This window comes from Oncorhynchus clarkii, chromosome 6, assembly GCF_045791955.1.
Source record: "Oncorhynchus clarkii lewisi isolate Uvic-CL-2024 chromosome 6, UVic_Ocla_1.0, whole genome shotgun sequence".
Lineage (NCBI taxonomy): Eukaryota > Metazoa > Chordata > Actinopteri > Salmoniformes > Salmonidae > Oncorhynchus > Oncorhynchus clarkii.
In genome coordinates, this window is record NC_092152.1 from 7944270 (window position 1) to 7958404 (window position 14135).

General features: G+C 42.5%; 1 protein-coding gene across 1 annotated transcript; it reads left to right on the forward strand.

The window, feature by feature from the left end:
* The first annotated feature begins 862 nt into the window (after positions 1 to 862).
* LOC139411849 (golgin subfamily A member 6-like protein 22) lies at positions 863 to 3139 on the forward strand. The gene is made up of 2 exons (XM_071158591.1): positions 863 to 1914; positions 2422 to 3139. Exons 1-2 carry the CDS (start codon positions 863 to 865, stop codon positions 3137 to 3139), a joined length of 1770 nt encoding a protein of 589 aa, XP_071014692.1.
* Positions 3140 to 14135: the final 10996 nt, after the last annotated feature.

The following is a 14135-nucleotide window of genomic DNA, read 5'->3' on the forward strand; positions in this document are numbered from 1 at the left end:
GAAGCAGAGAGACAGAGAGAAGCAGAGAGACAGAGGGAAGCAGAGAGAGCCACAGAAGCAATGGAGTACCAGAGAAAACTGCAGGAGATCCACAGACTCAAACAACTGCTGGATCTACTGATGGTGGACCTACAACTGGCCCACGTAAGACATGTCATTGTTATTATTAAAAGGCAGTGTATATTTACCCAGCTGAAAATGAATAGTGGCAGACAGCGGTACGCTAACCCAATGTTAACTTTTATTCCTTTCCTTAACCCTTACCTTAACCTCACTGAAACTATACCTAACCTTTACCTTAACCCAACCCTAGGTCCTGAACCTAACCTTCATTTATCTCAACCCCTATGCCTTTCTTCTGCCGGTTGAATATCCACTTCCTTATTAACGTCATTACTGTTGTTGTTGTTGATAACTGTATCTGTGCAGGTTGTAAATAGTTGCATTAGTGAAGCATCATTTGTAGGAGTAATTTCTACAAGCATAAACATCAGAGGCAACATTGTTGTAACATCACACAAATTGTAACAGGAATTTCTCAAACCCCTAACTGAATGAGCAAGAAGGTTGTGTGTTTGTATTTGTACACATTTTGGACATAATTGATTCCATAAAATGTCTCATAATTTTTTCAAACCATGTCAATACATTAATTGACAATGAATTGTCCAGATGAATTGATCAACATGACCCTGCTATTGATGTTGTCCAGTGTTTGATTCAATTACCTAGCTCTAGGTTGTATTTCTGTGTATCATTCTCTGCAAATCCTTTGAAAGTATGTCTTGGTAATAGATTATCACTAATTTAACCTTTTAAAATGAAGCAAGAGATTGAGAGATTGAGGCTATGGCAGAAAGTCATGGAGGAGCAGCGACCAAGACTGGCCTGGAACAACAAACCTATTGAAACAGGAAGAGAGAGGGAAAGAGAGAGGGAAAAAGAGAGAGAAAGGGAGATGGAAAGTGAGAATAAAGCAGAATTGGAAAGACAAGAAATGAAGAAGAAAGTGGAACAGGCAGAAGAAACGATAAAAGCGTTAGAACGAGAGATTGAGAGATTGAAAGAGATTGAGAAGGAAATCATATTTGAAAGAGAAAGAGACATGCGTATTGCAGAGAATGAGAAAGTCAAACTGGTTAACGAAAAGGTAAAAGAGTTAGAGAGAGAGGTTGAGAGACTGAAAGAAGATATGACAACAAAAGAGTTTCAATACAAAATCAAATTTGAAAGAGCGAAAGAAGCGTTTAGAAGACAGAATGAGAGAGTGAAACAGGTTAACCAAAATGTACTAGTGTTAGACAGAGAGGTTGTGAGAATGAAAGAAGAGATTAGATTGAAAGACGAGACTGAACCAGAGAGAACATTTGATAGAGACAGAGAGAGAGAAAATGATTGGAGACGAAGTGAAGAGGAGTTGAAAAATAGAGTGGAGAGAGAGATGGAGATGGAGACAGCCCTCATCAATGACAAAAATACGTCTGAATTGGAGGAAGTCTTCAAGAAAATCAAGGAACAGCAGATAGAATTAGAAAATATGGAAACCGACAAATATAAATGGAAACAGAACCAAATGGACATGGAGGAGAAGATGGAGGGTGAGCACAACAAACAGAAAGAGGTAGAAAGAAAGAGAATGGAGAAAATACCAAAACAGAGACAAGAAGAAGATGAGAAGAAGAAGGAGATGGAGAGAGAAGAAGAAGAGGAGAGACGCAAACAGAAGCACATAGAGATGGAAGAGGAAGAAAGAGAGAGGGAGAAAGAGAGACAGAGACAGATCAAAAGGAAGAGAATGGAGAAGAGACAGAAAATTATGGAAAGAGAAGAAGAGAGACAGAGAGAGATTGAAAGAGAGATTGAAGAAGAAAGATGTAAACAGAAGCAAATAGAGATGGAAGAGGAAGAACGAGAGAGGGAGAAGAGACAGAGAGAGATCAAAAGAGAGAATGATGAAGAAATGTGTAAACAGAAGCAAAAAGAGATGGAAGAGGAAGTACAAGAGAAGGAGAAAGAGAGACAGAGAGAGATCAAAAGAAAGATCATGGAAAAGAGACAAAAACATATCGGAAGAGAAGAAGAGAGACAGAAAGAGATTGAAAGAGAGAATGAAGAAGAAAGATGTAAACAGAAGAAAATAGAGATGGAAGAGAAAGAAAGAGAAGAAGAGAGACAGAAAGAGATTGAAAGAGAGAATGAAGAACAACTATTTAAACAGAAGCAAATAGAGATGGAAGAGGAAGAAAGAGAAGAAGAGAGACAGAGAGAGATCAAAAGAGAGAATGATGAAGAAAGATGTAAACAGAAGAAAATAGAGATGGAAGAGGAAGAAAGAGAAGAAGAGAGACAGAGAGAGATCAAAAGAGAGAATGATGAAGAAAGATGTCAACAGAAGCAAATAGAGATGGAAGAGGAAGAAAGAGAAGAAGAGAGACAGAGAGCGATCGAAGAGAAAGAGAGACAGAGAGAGATTGGAGAGAAAGAAAGACGACAACAACAAGTGGAGAGAAAGATAATGTTTGAGAGAGATCAAGAAGAAGAAAATATATGGAAACAGAAGCAAATTGACATGGAGAAGGAGGGAAGAGAGAGGGAGAACAAGAGACAGAGAGAGATAGAAGAGATACACAGACGACAACAACAAGAGGAGAGACAGAAACAAAAGGAGAAGGAGAAAGAAAGGGAGAAAGACAATGACAATCAGAGAGAGATGGAATTAAAAGATCAGCAACAGAAAGAGATGGAGAAAGAAAAGATGATTATGAGAGATAGGGAGGAAGCAGGAAGAAGAAAGGAAGGGCAGAAAAATATTTTGGGGGAAATTGAGGGACAGAATGAACTGGAGATAGAACAGGAGAGAGAGATGGAAGAAAAGCAGGAAGTGATTAAGGAAGCAGAGGAAGAGTACAGGGAAAGAGAAGAGAGAGGAAAGGAAGTAAGCATGAAGAAACATGTAGTAGTTAATGTTAAAGCAAAAGCACGGGAAGTCTTCAATAGGCGTAAAGAGAGGAGGTTAGAAGTGTTGAAGGGGGAACGAGAACACAGAAAGAGGACAACAAATCAGGAGGGAGAAGGAGGAAAGACGGCTGGAGATGGAAAGAAAACAGGAGAGGGCAAGACAACAAGAGGAGCAGGATAAAAAACGAGAGATTGAAATTGCTAGACAGAAAGAAATGTTGAGACTAAGAGAGGAGGAGAGGCAGAGAGAGGAAGAGAGAGAGGAGGAGAGAAAGAAAGCCATTAAATCCCATTTATCTTTAATCAGAGAGAGAGAAAAAATAATACAGGCAAAAAAAAGAGAGGAGATGGTGGAAGAGGAAAGAAGGGAGATCCTTGAGTACAAGAGGGGTGACTTAGAGGAGGAGGAGAAGGAAGATGACAAGGAGGACATTCTCTCACCCGATAAAAGTATCCGAAGGAGAGCCGTGGGCTGGGTGAATAAAAAATGGGAGAAGAGGAACCTCAGAAAGATAGAGAGAACGTATCAGAGAGAGGCTGAGGAGGGCTATAAGATCGTCCACATAGGTAAGACCTGTTTTCCCTCTACTTATGACATTATCCTCTTTAGTCTCCTCTACACACATTTGTTCCACACCAGTCATCATGTTGCATCATTGTTTCAATATAAAACTACTGTCCAAAGAATATGTTAGCTGACATGGCTCATTGAGTGACTGACTGACATAACAAGAAAAATACTGCTGATAACAACCACGTTTTTAAATGGTACCTTGTGTCATCTACTAGTCTAACTCTCAAGACTAAGTAGAGACCCAGAAAGAGTTCCTAAAAACACACACACAAAAACGTGTTTTGGGGGGATCCGGGGGCTACTAGTGGCCATGGGGCCCTAAGCGATCACATATGCCCTGGCACTATACAAAGAATAGGTGCCATTCTGGACTCATGTTCAACTTAGGGCCAGGTCAATTCGGGATGGGAATTATTGCACTTTATTGACAAATTCCATGCCTTGCTCAACTGAAAAGAGTAAAGAATCATTGAGATCCAATTGTGTTTTCTATTCTTCATTCCCTGTGTCCATTACATTTAAGTTGATACCAGATCCACTAAGATGAATGTGAACTCTACTTCTTCTCCCCTCCCAGCCATCCCTGGACACACAAGGCTAACATCCACCATGACCCGGGCAGAGAGAGAGAGGGAGAAGAGGAAGGAGCTGCTGAAGGCTGAGGAGAGAAGGAAGAAGATGGAGGATTTCAATAAGCAGTGGAGAGAGCGGTCCCTGCTTAAAAAACAGACTCATCAACAACTGAAGGAGGAGAGGGAGAGGATGAAGGAAAACTACCTGGATCAGATGAATCTGGAGGCTGATGCTCAAATCAACACCCGGTGTCTAACCACCCAACACAGCCACGATTACAACCACGGTCAGGAGTTGCCCGGGTGGGCCAATGGCCAACAAGTAAGCCAAGAGCCCACTGGATCTGCTGATGGCCACCAGGAAAGGCCAAGGAGGCAACAGGCATGGGCAGAGAACCAGGAGGGGAGTTCAGAGAACCATCAGGGGGGGCCAGACAGCCAGCAGCTAGAAGCTCCAGAAGAGGCTGAAACATCAGAGCGAATATCCAAGACAAAGAAAAAGCCAAGCATCTGGAAGAAAATTAGGATGAGGTAAAGAATGTTTAAACATCTATTCATGTTTTACACTGTTAATATACATGCCATCACTTTAAAAAGTGACATTATCCAAATGTGAGGGTTTAGTGTACATGCAACACACATGTAAATATATAGATACTTACCTGTCTCTGTGATGTCTGACAGCATTCTGCCTAGAGCTGGAACTCGATGAAGCCACAGTTCCACTGAGGTTACGTTGGTAATTAAAAGTGTCGCCCAATAATTCCTCCTCCTCTTTAAGTCATCGAGCCACATTTCTTCCTCAAAACATTATAGTCTCCTCAAGCCAGCAAGTATCCTCTTTATCAGGCAACAAACCATCGAAGGTCAGTGACCCTCCTCCCAAGAACAGAGACTCTCATCTGTATCCTAGTTAAATTAATCTCTGCTTACCACCTCTACAGTCTTAGAAAATATCCCAAAAATGGAAATGGTTTCAACAGAAGTCCTCCCCTCAGACCAGTGGCTCCACAGACCAGAGTTTCTCATCTTTATTCAAGTTGAATGCAACTCTGATCATTTCCACCACCTCTCCTGTTAAGGGGAGGTGCTGAAAAGGAGGTCTGGGAGGAGGTCTGCAGGTAGCCTGGACCGGACCGGTAGCAGCTAAGTTGCTGGCTCCATCCCCGGGCAGAGCTGCTCAAGTCAGGCCAGTGATGTTTGATGATGTCATTTTTGTTAGCAAAGTTTTACTCTTTAATAAAAACATTTAGTAAAAAAGCAATATTGTTGTTACGGTGTGGATTGTTTTGTTATTTATTAGAATTGAAACATCCAGTAGTCATGGTAGATGTTAGACTTTCAATGAGACACCTAACATTCCATCAGTTTGATACAATGTGTGACATGTTATATTAGAGAGGAGTCCTCTATACACATCTATTTTAGACCATAGGAGAAATATCAGATTGAAATAGCTTCTCTAAGAATCTGAGGAGAGAGCAACAGTAGATGCATCGTTAGCTCTCCCACCTCCAGTTCAGTACTCCTCCAGTTCAGTACCAATTGAGTACCTTTTGGGGGGTGTAACTTTATATTTCACCTAATTCTAACATTCTGTCATAAGGAGCACATGTTCAACTTAATAAAAAACATGTTTTCCATCTCAAAGTAACAAATACATACTATAGTAAGTGCCTATTAAGTGCCAAATAAAGTGACAGGGTTGACTGTAACAGAGTTGACTATTTCATCTAGAATCAACCATAGATCCCCATGTGACAGGGGGAATGGAATGCAAGCTTACCAAACACATGTAAATAGTTTAAACATTTCTAGACTGTCTATCTATAGGTAACAGGGTTGGTGTGTTATAATTCACCCACCCAGTGGTGATTGCAGCATGTACATCTTGGTGGGGAAAACTCCCCCAAAATGTTTTAGATGAATACCAGCAAAGCCACTACACAACACAACACTAAACAATACATTAATTGCACTATAAATTTAACAAACGGTGCCCACAAACTGTTAGGGTCGACATAAAGCTGTCCCAACAGCAGAGCTTTCTTTTCAGCACCATGGAGAGAATCCTTTTTAAAAAACATAGCTGATATGGCTGACTTGCTTAAACAAATGTGGTTTCTACTGACAATTGAGATGTACAAACTATGGCATAAGGGGACAACGAGTGGACTACAGGATATCTGTAATTTAGATTAAGACAATGAGAGACCTAGGATGGACGTCGTCAATATAACTATTTGTTCAGCACTTTTGAAATGTACAGCGACAGAATTTTGAACATGGGCCATTCTTACAGTATTCTCCCTGTACACCAAGTCATAACTGCATATAAGCAGACAATGAAAGCTCTTACAATATTTGATGATTACATTTCTCTAAAACAGGCTATAGTCTACATGTACAAGACTCCCTAAATTTTATCAGCATATTGATTGCGCAACCAGGGGTGGAAAGACCTTGGATCATTAAACTCTAACTTCCGCGACGCATATAAGGCCCTGCCACGCCCCCCTTTCGGAAAAGCTGACCACGACTCCATTTTGTTGATCCCTGCCTACAGACAGAAACTAAAACAAGAGGCTCCCACGCTGAGGTCTGTCCAACGCTGGTCCGACCAAGCTGACTCCACACTCCAAGACTGCTTCCATCACGTGGACTGGGACATGTTTCGTATTGCGTCAGACAACAACATTGACGAATACGCTGATTCGGTGTGCGAGTTCATTAGAACGTGCATTGAAGATGTCGTTCCCATAGCAACGATTAAAACATTCCCTAACCAGAAACCGTGGATTGATGGCAGCATTCGCGTGAAACTGAAAGCACGAACCACTGCTTTTAATCAGGGCAAGGTGTCTGGTAACATGACCGAATACAAACAGTGCAGCTATTCCCTCCGCAAGGCTATCAAACAAGCTAAGCGTCAGTACAGAGACAAAGTAGAATCTCAATTCAACGGCTCAGACACAAGAGGCATGTGGCAGGGTCTACAGTCAATCACGGACTACAGGAAGAAATCCAGCCCAGTCACGGACCAGGATGTCCTGCTCCCAGGCAGACTAAATAACTTTTTTGCCCGCTTTGAGGACAATACAGTGCCACTGACACGGCCTGCAACGAAAACATGCGGTCTCTCCTTCACTGCAGCCGAGGTGAGTAAGACATTTAAACCTGTTAACCCTCGCAAGGCTGCAGGCCCAGACGGCATCCCCAGCCGCGCCCTCAGATCATGCGCAGACCAGCTGGCCGGTGTGTTTACGGACATATTCAATCAATCCCTATACCAGTCTGCTGTTCCCACATGCTTCAAGAGGGCCACCATTGTTCCTGTTCCCAAGAAAGCTAAGGTAACTGAGCTAAACGACTACCGCCCCGTAGCACTCACTTCCGTCATCATGAAGTGCTTTGAGAGACTAGTCAAGGACCATATCACCTCCACCCTACCTGACACCCTAGACCCACTCCATTTTGCTTACCGCCCAAATAGGTCCAGAGACGATGCAATCTCAACCACACTGCACACTGCCCTAACCCATCTGGACAAGAGGAATACCTATGTGAGAATGCTGTTCATTGACTACAGCTCGGCATTCAACACCATAGTACCCTCCAAGCTCGTCATCAAGCTCGAGACCCTGGGTCTCGACCCCGCCCTGTGCAACTGGGTACTGGACTTCCTGACGGGCCGCCCCCAGGTGGTGAGGGTAGGCAACAACATCTCCTCCCCGCTGATCCTCAACACTGGGGCCCCACAAGGGTGCGTTCTGAGCCCTCTCCTGTACTCCCTGTTCACCCACGACTGCGTGGCCACGCACGCCTCCAACTCAATCATCAAGTTTGCGGACGACACAACAGTGGTAGGCTTGATTACCAACAACGACGAGACGGCCTACAGGGAGGAGGTGAGGGCCCTCGGAGTGTGGTGTCAGGAAAATAACCTCACACTCAACGTCAACAAAACTAAGGAGATGATTGTGGACTTCAGGAAACAGCAGAGGGAACACCCCCCTATCCACATCGATGGAACAGTAGTGGAGAGGGTAGCAAGTTTTAAGTTCCTCGGCATACACATCACAGACAAACTGAATTGGTCCACTCACACAGACAGCATTGTGAAGAAGGCGCAGCAGCGCCTCTTCAACCTCAGGAGGCTGAAGAAATTCGGCTTGTCACCAAAAGCACTCACAAACTTCTACAGATGCACAATCGAGAGCATCCTGGCGGGCTGTATCACCGCCTGGTACGGCAACTGCTCCGCCCTCAACCGTAAGGCTCTCCAGAGGGTAGTGAGGTCTGCACAACGCATCACCGGGGGCAAACTACCTGCCCTCCAGGACACCTACACCACCCGATGTCACAGGAAGGCCATAAAGATCATCAAGGACATCAACCACCCGAGCCACTGCCTGTTCACCCCGCGATCATCCAGAAGGCGAGGTCAGTACAGGTGCATCAAAGCTGGGACCGAGAGACTGAAAAACAGCTTCTATCTCAAGGCCATCAGACTGTTAAACAGCCACCACTAACATTGAGTGGCTGCTGCCAACACACTGACACTGACTCAACTCCAGCCACTTTAATAATGGGAATTGATGGGAAATTATGTAAATATATCACTAGCCACTTTAAACAATGCTACCTTATATAATGTTACTTACCCTACATTATTCATCTCATATGCATACGCATATACTGTACTATATCATCGACTGTATCCTTATGTAATACATGTATCACTAGCCACTTTAACTATGCCACTTTGTTTACATACTCATCTCATATGTATATACTGTACTCGATACCATCTACTGTATCTTGCCTATGCTGCTCTGTACCATCACTCATTCATATATCCTTATGTACATATTCTTTATCCCCTTACACTGTGTACAAGACAGTAGTTTTGGAATTGTTAGTTAGATTACTTGTTGGTTATTACTGCATTGTCAGAACTAGAAGCACATTTCTTCTCCAAAGGTTAGCTCTGACATGCTTGTGCCACCAGTGGCACCCTCAGAATGTGGTGAGTTCTGAGGGATGTTCTGAGGGATGCTCCAACAGCTCATTGGGTATAAACGGCGGTACATTCGAAATCGTTACCCTTGTTGACGGAGAGAAAAGCGCCGTAACTTGAATAAACATTCCTTTAAGAAGTACGCCATGCTCAACCATACGATCTACAAGACTCTCTTCTTTAAGAAGTACACCATGCTCAACCATACGATCTACAAGACTCTCTTCTTTAAGAAGTACACCATGCTCAACCATACGATCTACAAGACTCTCTTCTTTTAGAAGTACACCATGCTCAACCATACGATCTACAAGACTCTCTTCTTTAAGCAAAACCACCACCCCTTTATTCATCCGTGACGCATAAGCAACATTCTCATATCCCACCTTCTCTCCTACGGCGACCAGAAACTCCTCCACAGTGACAGTAGCTTCAGTAACACACCTAAAGCCGTGCTGAAGTGACAGGGACGGCATCCCCATGTGGGTCGCCACCCCCGCCAAAGCCAATTTCAACACGAAAAACAATGTACTTAATTCTACCACAACAACTAAATAAAAATACTGATAACCTCAATGATGCATAGGAAGAGAAAAAAGACACCACCAAGAAAAATAAATGTAAAAGAAAAAGCAGGATATGTAACTCTACACAACACTCACTCATACAATTCCCAGCATGCACCAAACACTCTCAGCATGCAGAGAGAGATTGTCCAGACAGACTGTTTTAACACTGTTAATTTGACCACCAGAGAAGAGAAAGAAAACTGTTATGAGCTGAACAATATGCCAGTGGAAAGGAGGACAGTACCAGGTGACCCAATTGTGGTTTGTGACTATTATGATTTCCCATTTCAGCCAATTCAGTTGCAGTAATTCGGTTACAGATTTCTTGGTAATTCCACTAGCATTTTGGTAACGGAATTACGAATTTTAATCACTTAATAATTCACCCAAAAAATATACATCAGAAAAATCACTAGAACTAATTGTTAGCCCCACCATTACTTCTGTGAACTTTCATTATCCCCCTCCTCACAATGACAAATGTGAAAATATCTTGAAGTTATGTGGGTTTTTAGTAACGGAATTACAAGGCACAAGGTAATATTTCTGAAACTTAAAGAAGGTTAATGATTTCTCCAAAACCAAATGTAAGTGTTGATATTAGTAGTCAGGGGTCCTTATGTCAACATGATTCTGTTTTTATGTAGTTCTGATATTGGACCTTTTAAGACTTTTTCTGGTGATGTTTTCTAAGATCCCTTTTCCATCTGTTTACCCAGAAATCAAAGCCTTCACTGGTTGAAAAATGTATCTAGAATTACATTTACCAAAAATATACACTCTTAGATTTCATTTGACAGCCAATTACACATGCTCCTATGAACGATGCGTTGGTGCTCAAATCAAATCAAATTTTACTCTTCACAACACATGGTTAGCAAATGTTATTGCGACTGTAGCGAAATGCTTGTGCTTCTAGTTCTGAAAGTACAGCAATATCTAACAAGTAATATCTAACAATTTCAAAACAAATACCTAATAGACAATCCTTTCACATGGAAATGCCCTACTGTACCTCTAGAGATACTATCCAGCCCCAACTAGTAATAAAGTGGTCGGGCTGGTTGCTACTGGCCTCTCCAGCTTCAGCCTGAATCCCACCCATGATGAGAGGAGGTTTCCTGGACACACAGGGAGAAACTACAGTCTGAATCACACCCATGATGAGAGGAGGTTTACTGGACACACAGGGAGAAACTACAGGCTGAATCACACCCATGATGAGAGGAGGTTTACTGGACACACAGGGAGAAACTACAGTCTGAATCACACCCATGATCAGAGGAGGTTTACTGGACACACTGAGAGAAACTACAGTCTGAATCACACCCATGATGAGAGGAGGTTTACTGGACACACAGGGAGAAACTACAGTCTGAATCACACCCATGATGAGAGGAGGTTTACTGGACACACAGGGAGAAACTACAGTCTGAATCACACCCATGATGAGAGGAGGTTTACTGGACACACAGGGAGAAACTACAGTCTGAATCACACCCATGATGAGAGGAGGTTTACTGGACACACAGGGAGAAACTACAGTCTGAATCACACCCATGATGAGAGGAGGTTTACTGGACACACAGGGAGAAACTACAGTCTGAATCACACCCATGATGAGAGGTTTACTGGACACACAGGGAGAAACTAGTCTGAATCACACCCATGATGAGAGGAGGTTTACTGGACACACAGGGAGACAGGGTTAAGGTTAGAGTCCGTTTTAAGTTTTGGCCAGACAGGCTGTCAATGGGATGTTGGTCAGAAAAGTCCATTTAGTCTTTCCCTTCTCAAACCTGTCCTCCCCCTAACCAGTTCATGTCATGTATTCCACCACCAGCACACCTGATTCACTAATCAGAGGTTTGGATGATTAGTTGACCAGTGGTACAAAGTGGACTGGATCTAGGTGAACTATGTGGAGAGTCTTCCAGGGACAGTACAGTACAGACTGAGAAGCTAACAACAGTGTAGTTTACTCAACTCATTCAAACTATCATGAATATTGTTTAGAGAGAAGATCTGCACAAGGGCATAAAGTTTAAGATATAGCAAGAGAGGACAATATGGTGCAAGGTACCCAAAGTGGAATCAAAAGTCATAGGCCTAATCATCAATCAAATATGAAATATAAAACCAAAATATAATCTACATATAAAGACAACATGTCATCTACATGTGTTATAGAATAGCTCCCTTCTCACATCCCAGGTCATGTTTGGACTGGAACGTGACAACTCAACGGGCTATGCGCATCTCCCCAATAGCCTACAGACAACTTTCCTGAGTGCAATGTCATTAATGTGACCGATATGTACAGTATAATAAGCATAGTGAAGAAGGAAAAGATCCCACCTCTGACACACAGCAGATACATCGCTGCTGAGATTTCCCCTGGAACAAGAGTCCCTCAAGAATTTAAAAACAGTCATTGCGTTTCAATGAATGTCCTCCCCAAACGCTTGTTGCATCGTAAACTATCCTCACAGTCCCTTGGGAGTTCATCGGATGGATGATGCGCCGCTGCCATTTACTTGGATGAGAAGTTGGACGAACGCTCCTCCAGCTCACGATACGAAATGGTGGAGAACTACAGAGTAATGATGTGTCGTTCACGAACGAACGGCTCTTTTTGAACGGATCTTTTTGTTGAACCTCGGGAACCGAATTGCATCGGTGAAAGAGCCATTCATCTGGCTCTATGATTTGCAAACTGCTACAACTGCTTGTTGAGCTCAGAACAACGTTTTTCTGTAGATAAATTACAACATCATTATCTAAAGCGTGTGAATCCTCACTGCATAAATAATAAATAATGTGGAGAGCGGGTCAATCTGGTCCACGAGGATTTATTTCATGCTTAAAAACGAATTCTTCTTTTTTTACGCGCATTTTACGATCTGACTTAATGGAAGCCTACCTTTTGTTCTTTACATTTAATATTAGCAGTTTTTTCATTGTTTTAGATTGATTTTAAGCGTTTTGAAGGAAGATCCGTTTATGAGCCAAATGAACCCGCTCTTTTACTTGAACGGAGCCAAATGTGCCGGTTCACTGAAAAGACTCAGAAAGCCCATCACTACGACAGCGGAGAGATGAGATCCAAAGAGAGCACCACAATCAACAGACACACTCAACAGATAGGCGGTAAGGGCGTTGGGATTTGACTGTCACAGGGACAAACTAATAAGAGGTTATACTCCATTGGAATAGGCGGTTCTTGAGGTAACGGTGGTCAATTGAAAACGGATCAACTGGATTCTTGTACCCCGGAGAACAGGTGTAGTCCAGCAGTTGGTGATGGTGACATACTGAACAGTTCGACCTGGACAGGTGCACCAGAGTTGTGATTGTATGTTTGTTTGTACAGTTATGGCTGTAATGTTATTATTTTGTGTTCTCACTAAACACCCACATTTGTATTTGTGTGGGAAATGTTTGTAGGCTATGGTTGCTGTTTGTATTTCATTGAACTTTCATTGAACTTTAAGACAAATCACACAACATAGACTACCAAATAACCTTAGGCAAAAATACACGAAATAAAAGTCAAATGAAAATAGTTATAAATGTCTTTATCAATTATGAGTAGCTAAACATTATCGACTTTTGGACACTGATGCGCAGGAGAACCCCTAGCTGTCAATCAAGCAGGCGCGGTGAACGGATTATGACGCTCAAGCGTTCCAAATGACGCAACAATACAGCTCCAGACCAGAGAAAGTTAATGCCGAGGATATTATTCGGTTCAACACTAAAACTGAGGTTTGACACGTGTGATTTGAGGTGAGTCAAATATTTACAAAAGTTTACAATACATTAACCATCCGCTTCGTTATTTCTGTTGCTATCAATCACTCCATCTGTATCTACTCTTCTGTCTGTCTGTCGGACTATCTGAATTGTCTGTGTACTGCTAGGCAGCATATGCCAGAAAGGTTCTTTCACATAGGCTCATATTCACAAAGTCTCATAGAAGGAGTGCTGATCAATAATCAGTTTGGTCTTTTAAATTAAACTGAATACGTTTTGATGGACAGGAGGCGACCTGATCCTAGATCAGCACTCCTACCCTGAAACACTTTGTGAACACAATCCAGGTGTACTGTGATGAGATATTATTATATTAGTTGTGCTGATGCATGATGGGTTGTAGGCTAGAGCTTGAGGACTCAACTCTGAAGACTGTTTCTGAATTCACTGACCTGGTGAGTAAATGTTGTGTACAATGGCACCATCTAGTGACAGAAACATAGAAACACACATTGTTGCTGAACGAAGGCATCTCTTTATTTTCCAGAAATAAAACGTGTAGACCTTTCCTGCAGTCTCTGAGGAGATGGACACCTCTTCTTCTTCTGGACGATCTCCGTCTCCTACTGGGACTGTCTTCTTACCCCCTCCTATCATGTGGAACAGTCTGTAAGTCATTCATCACA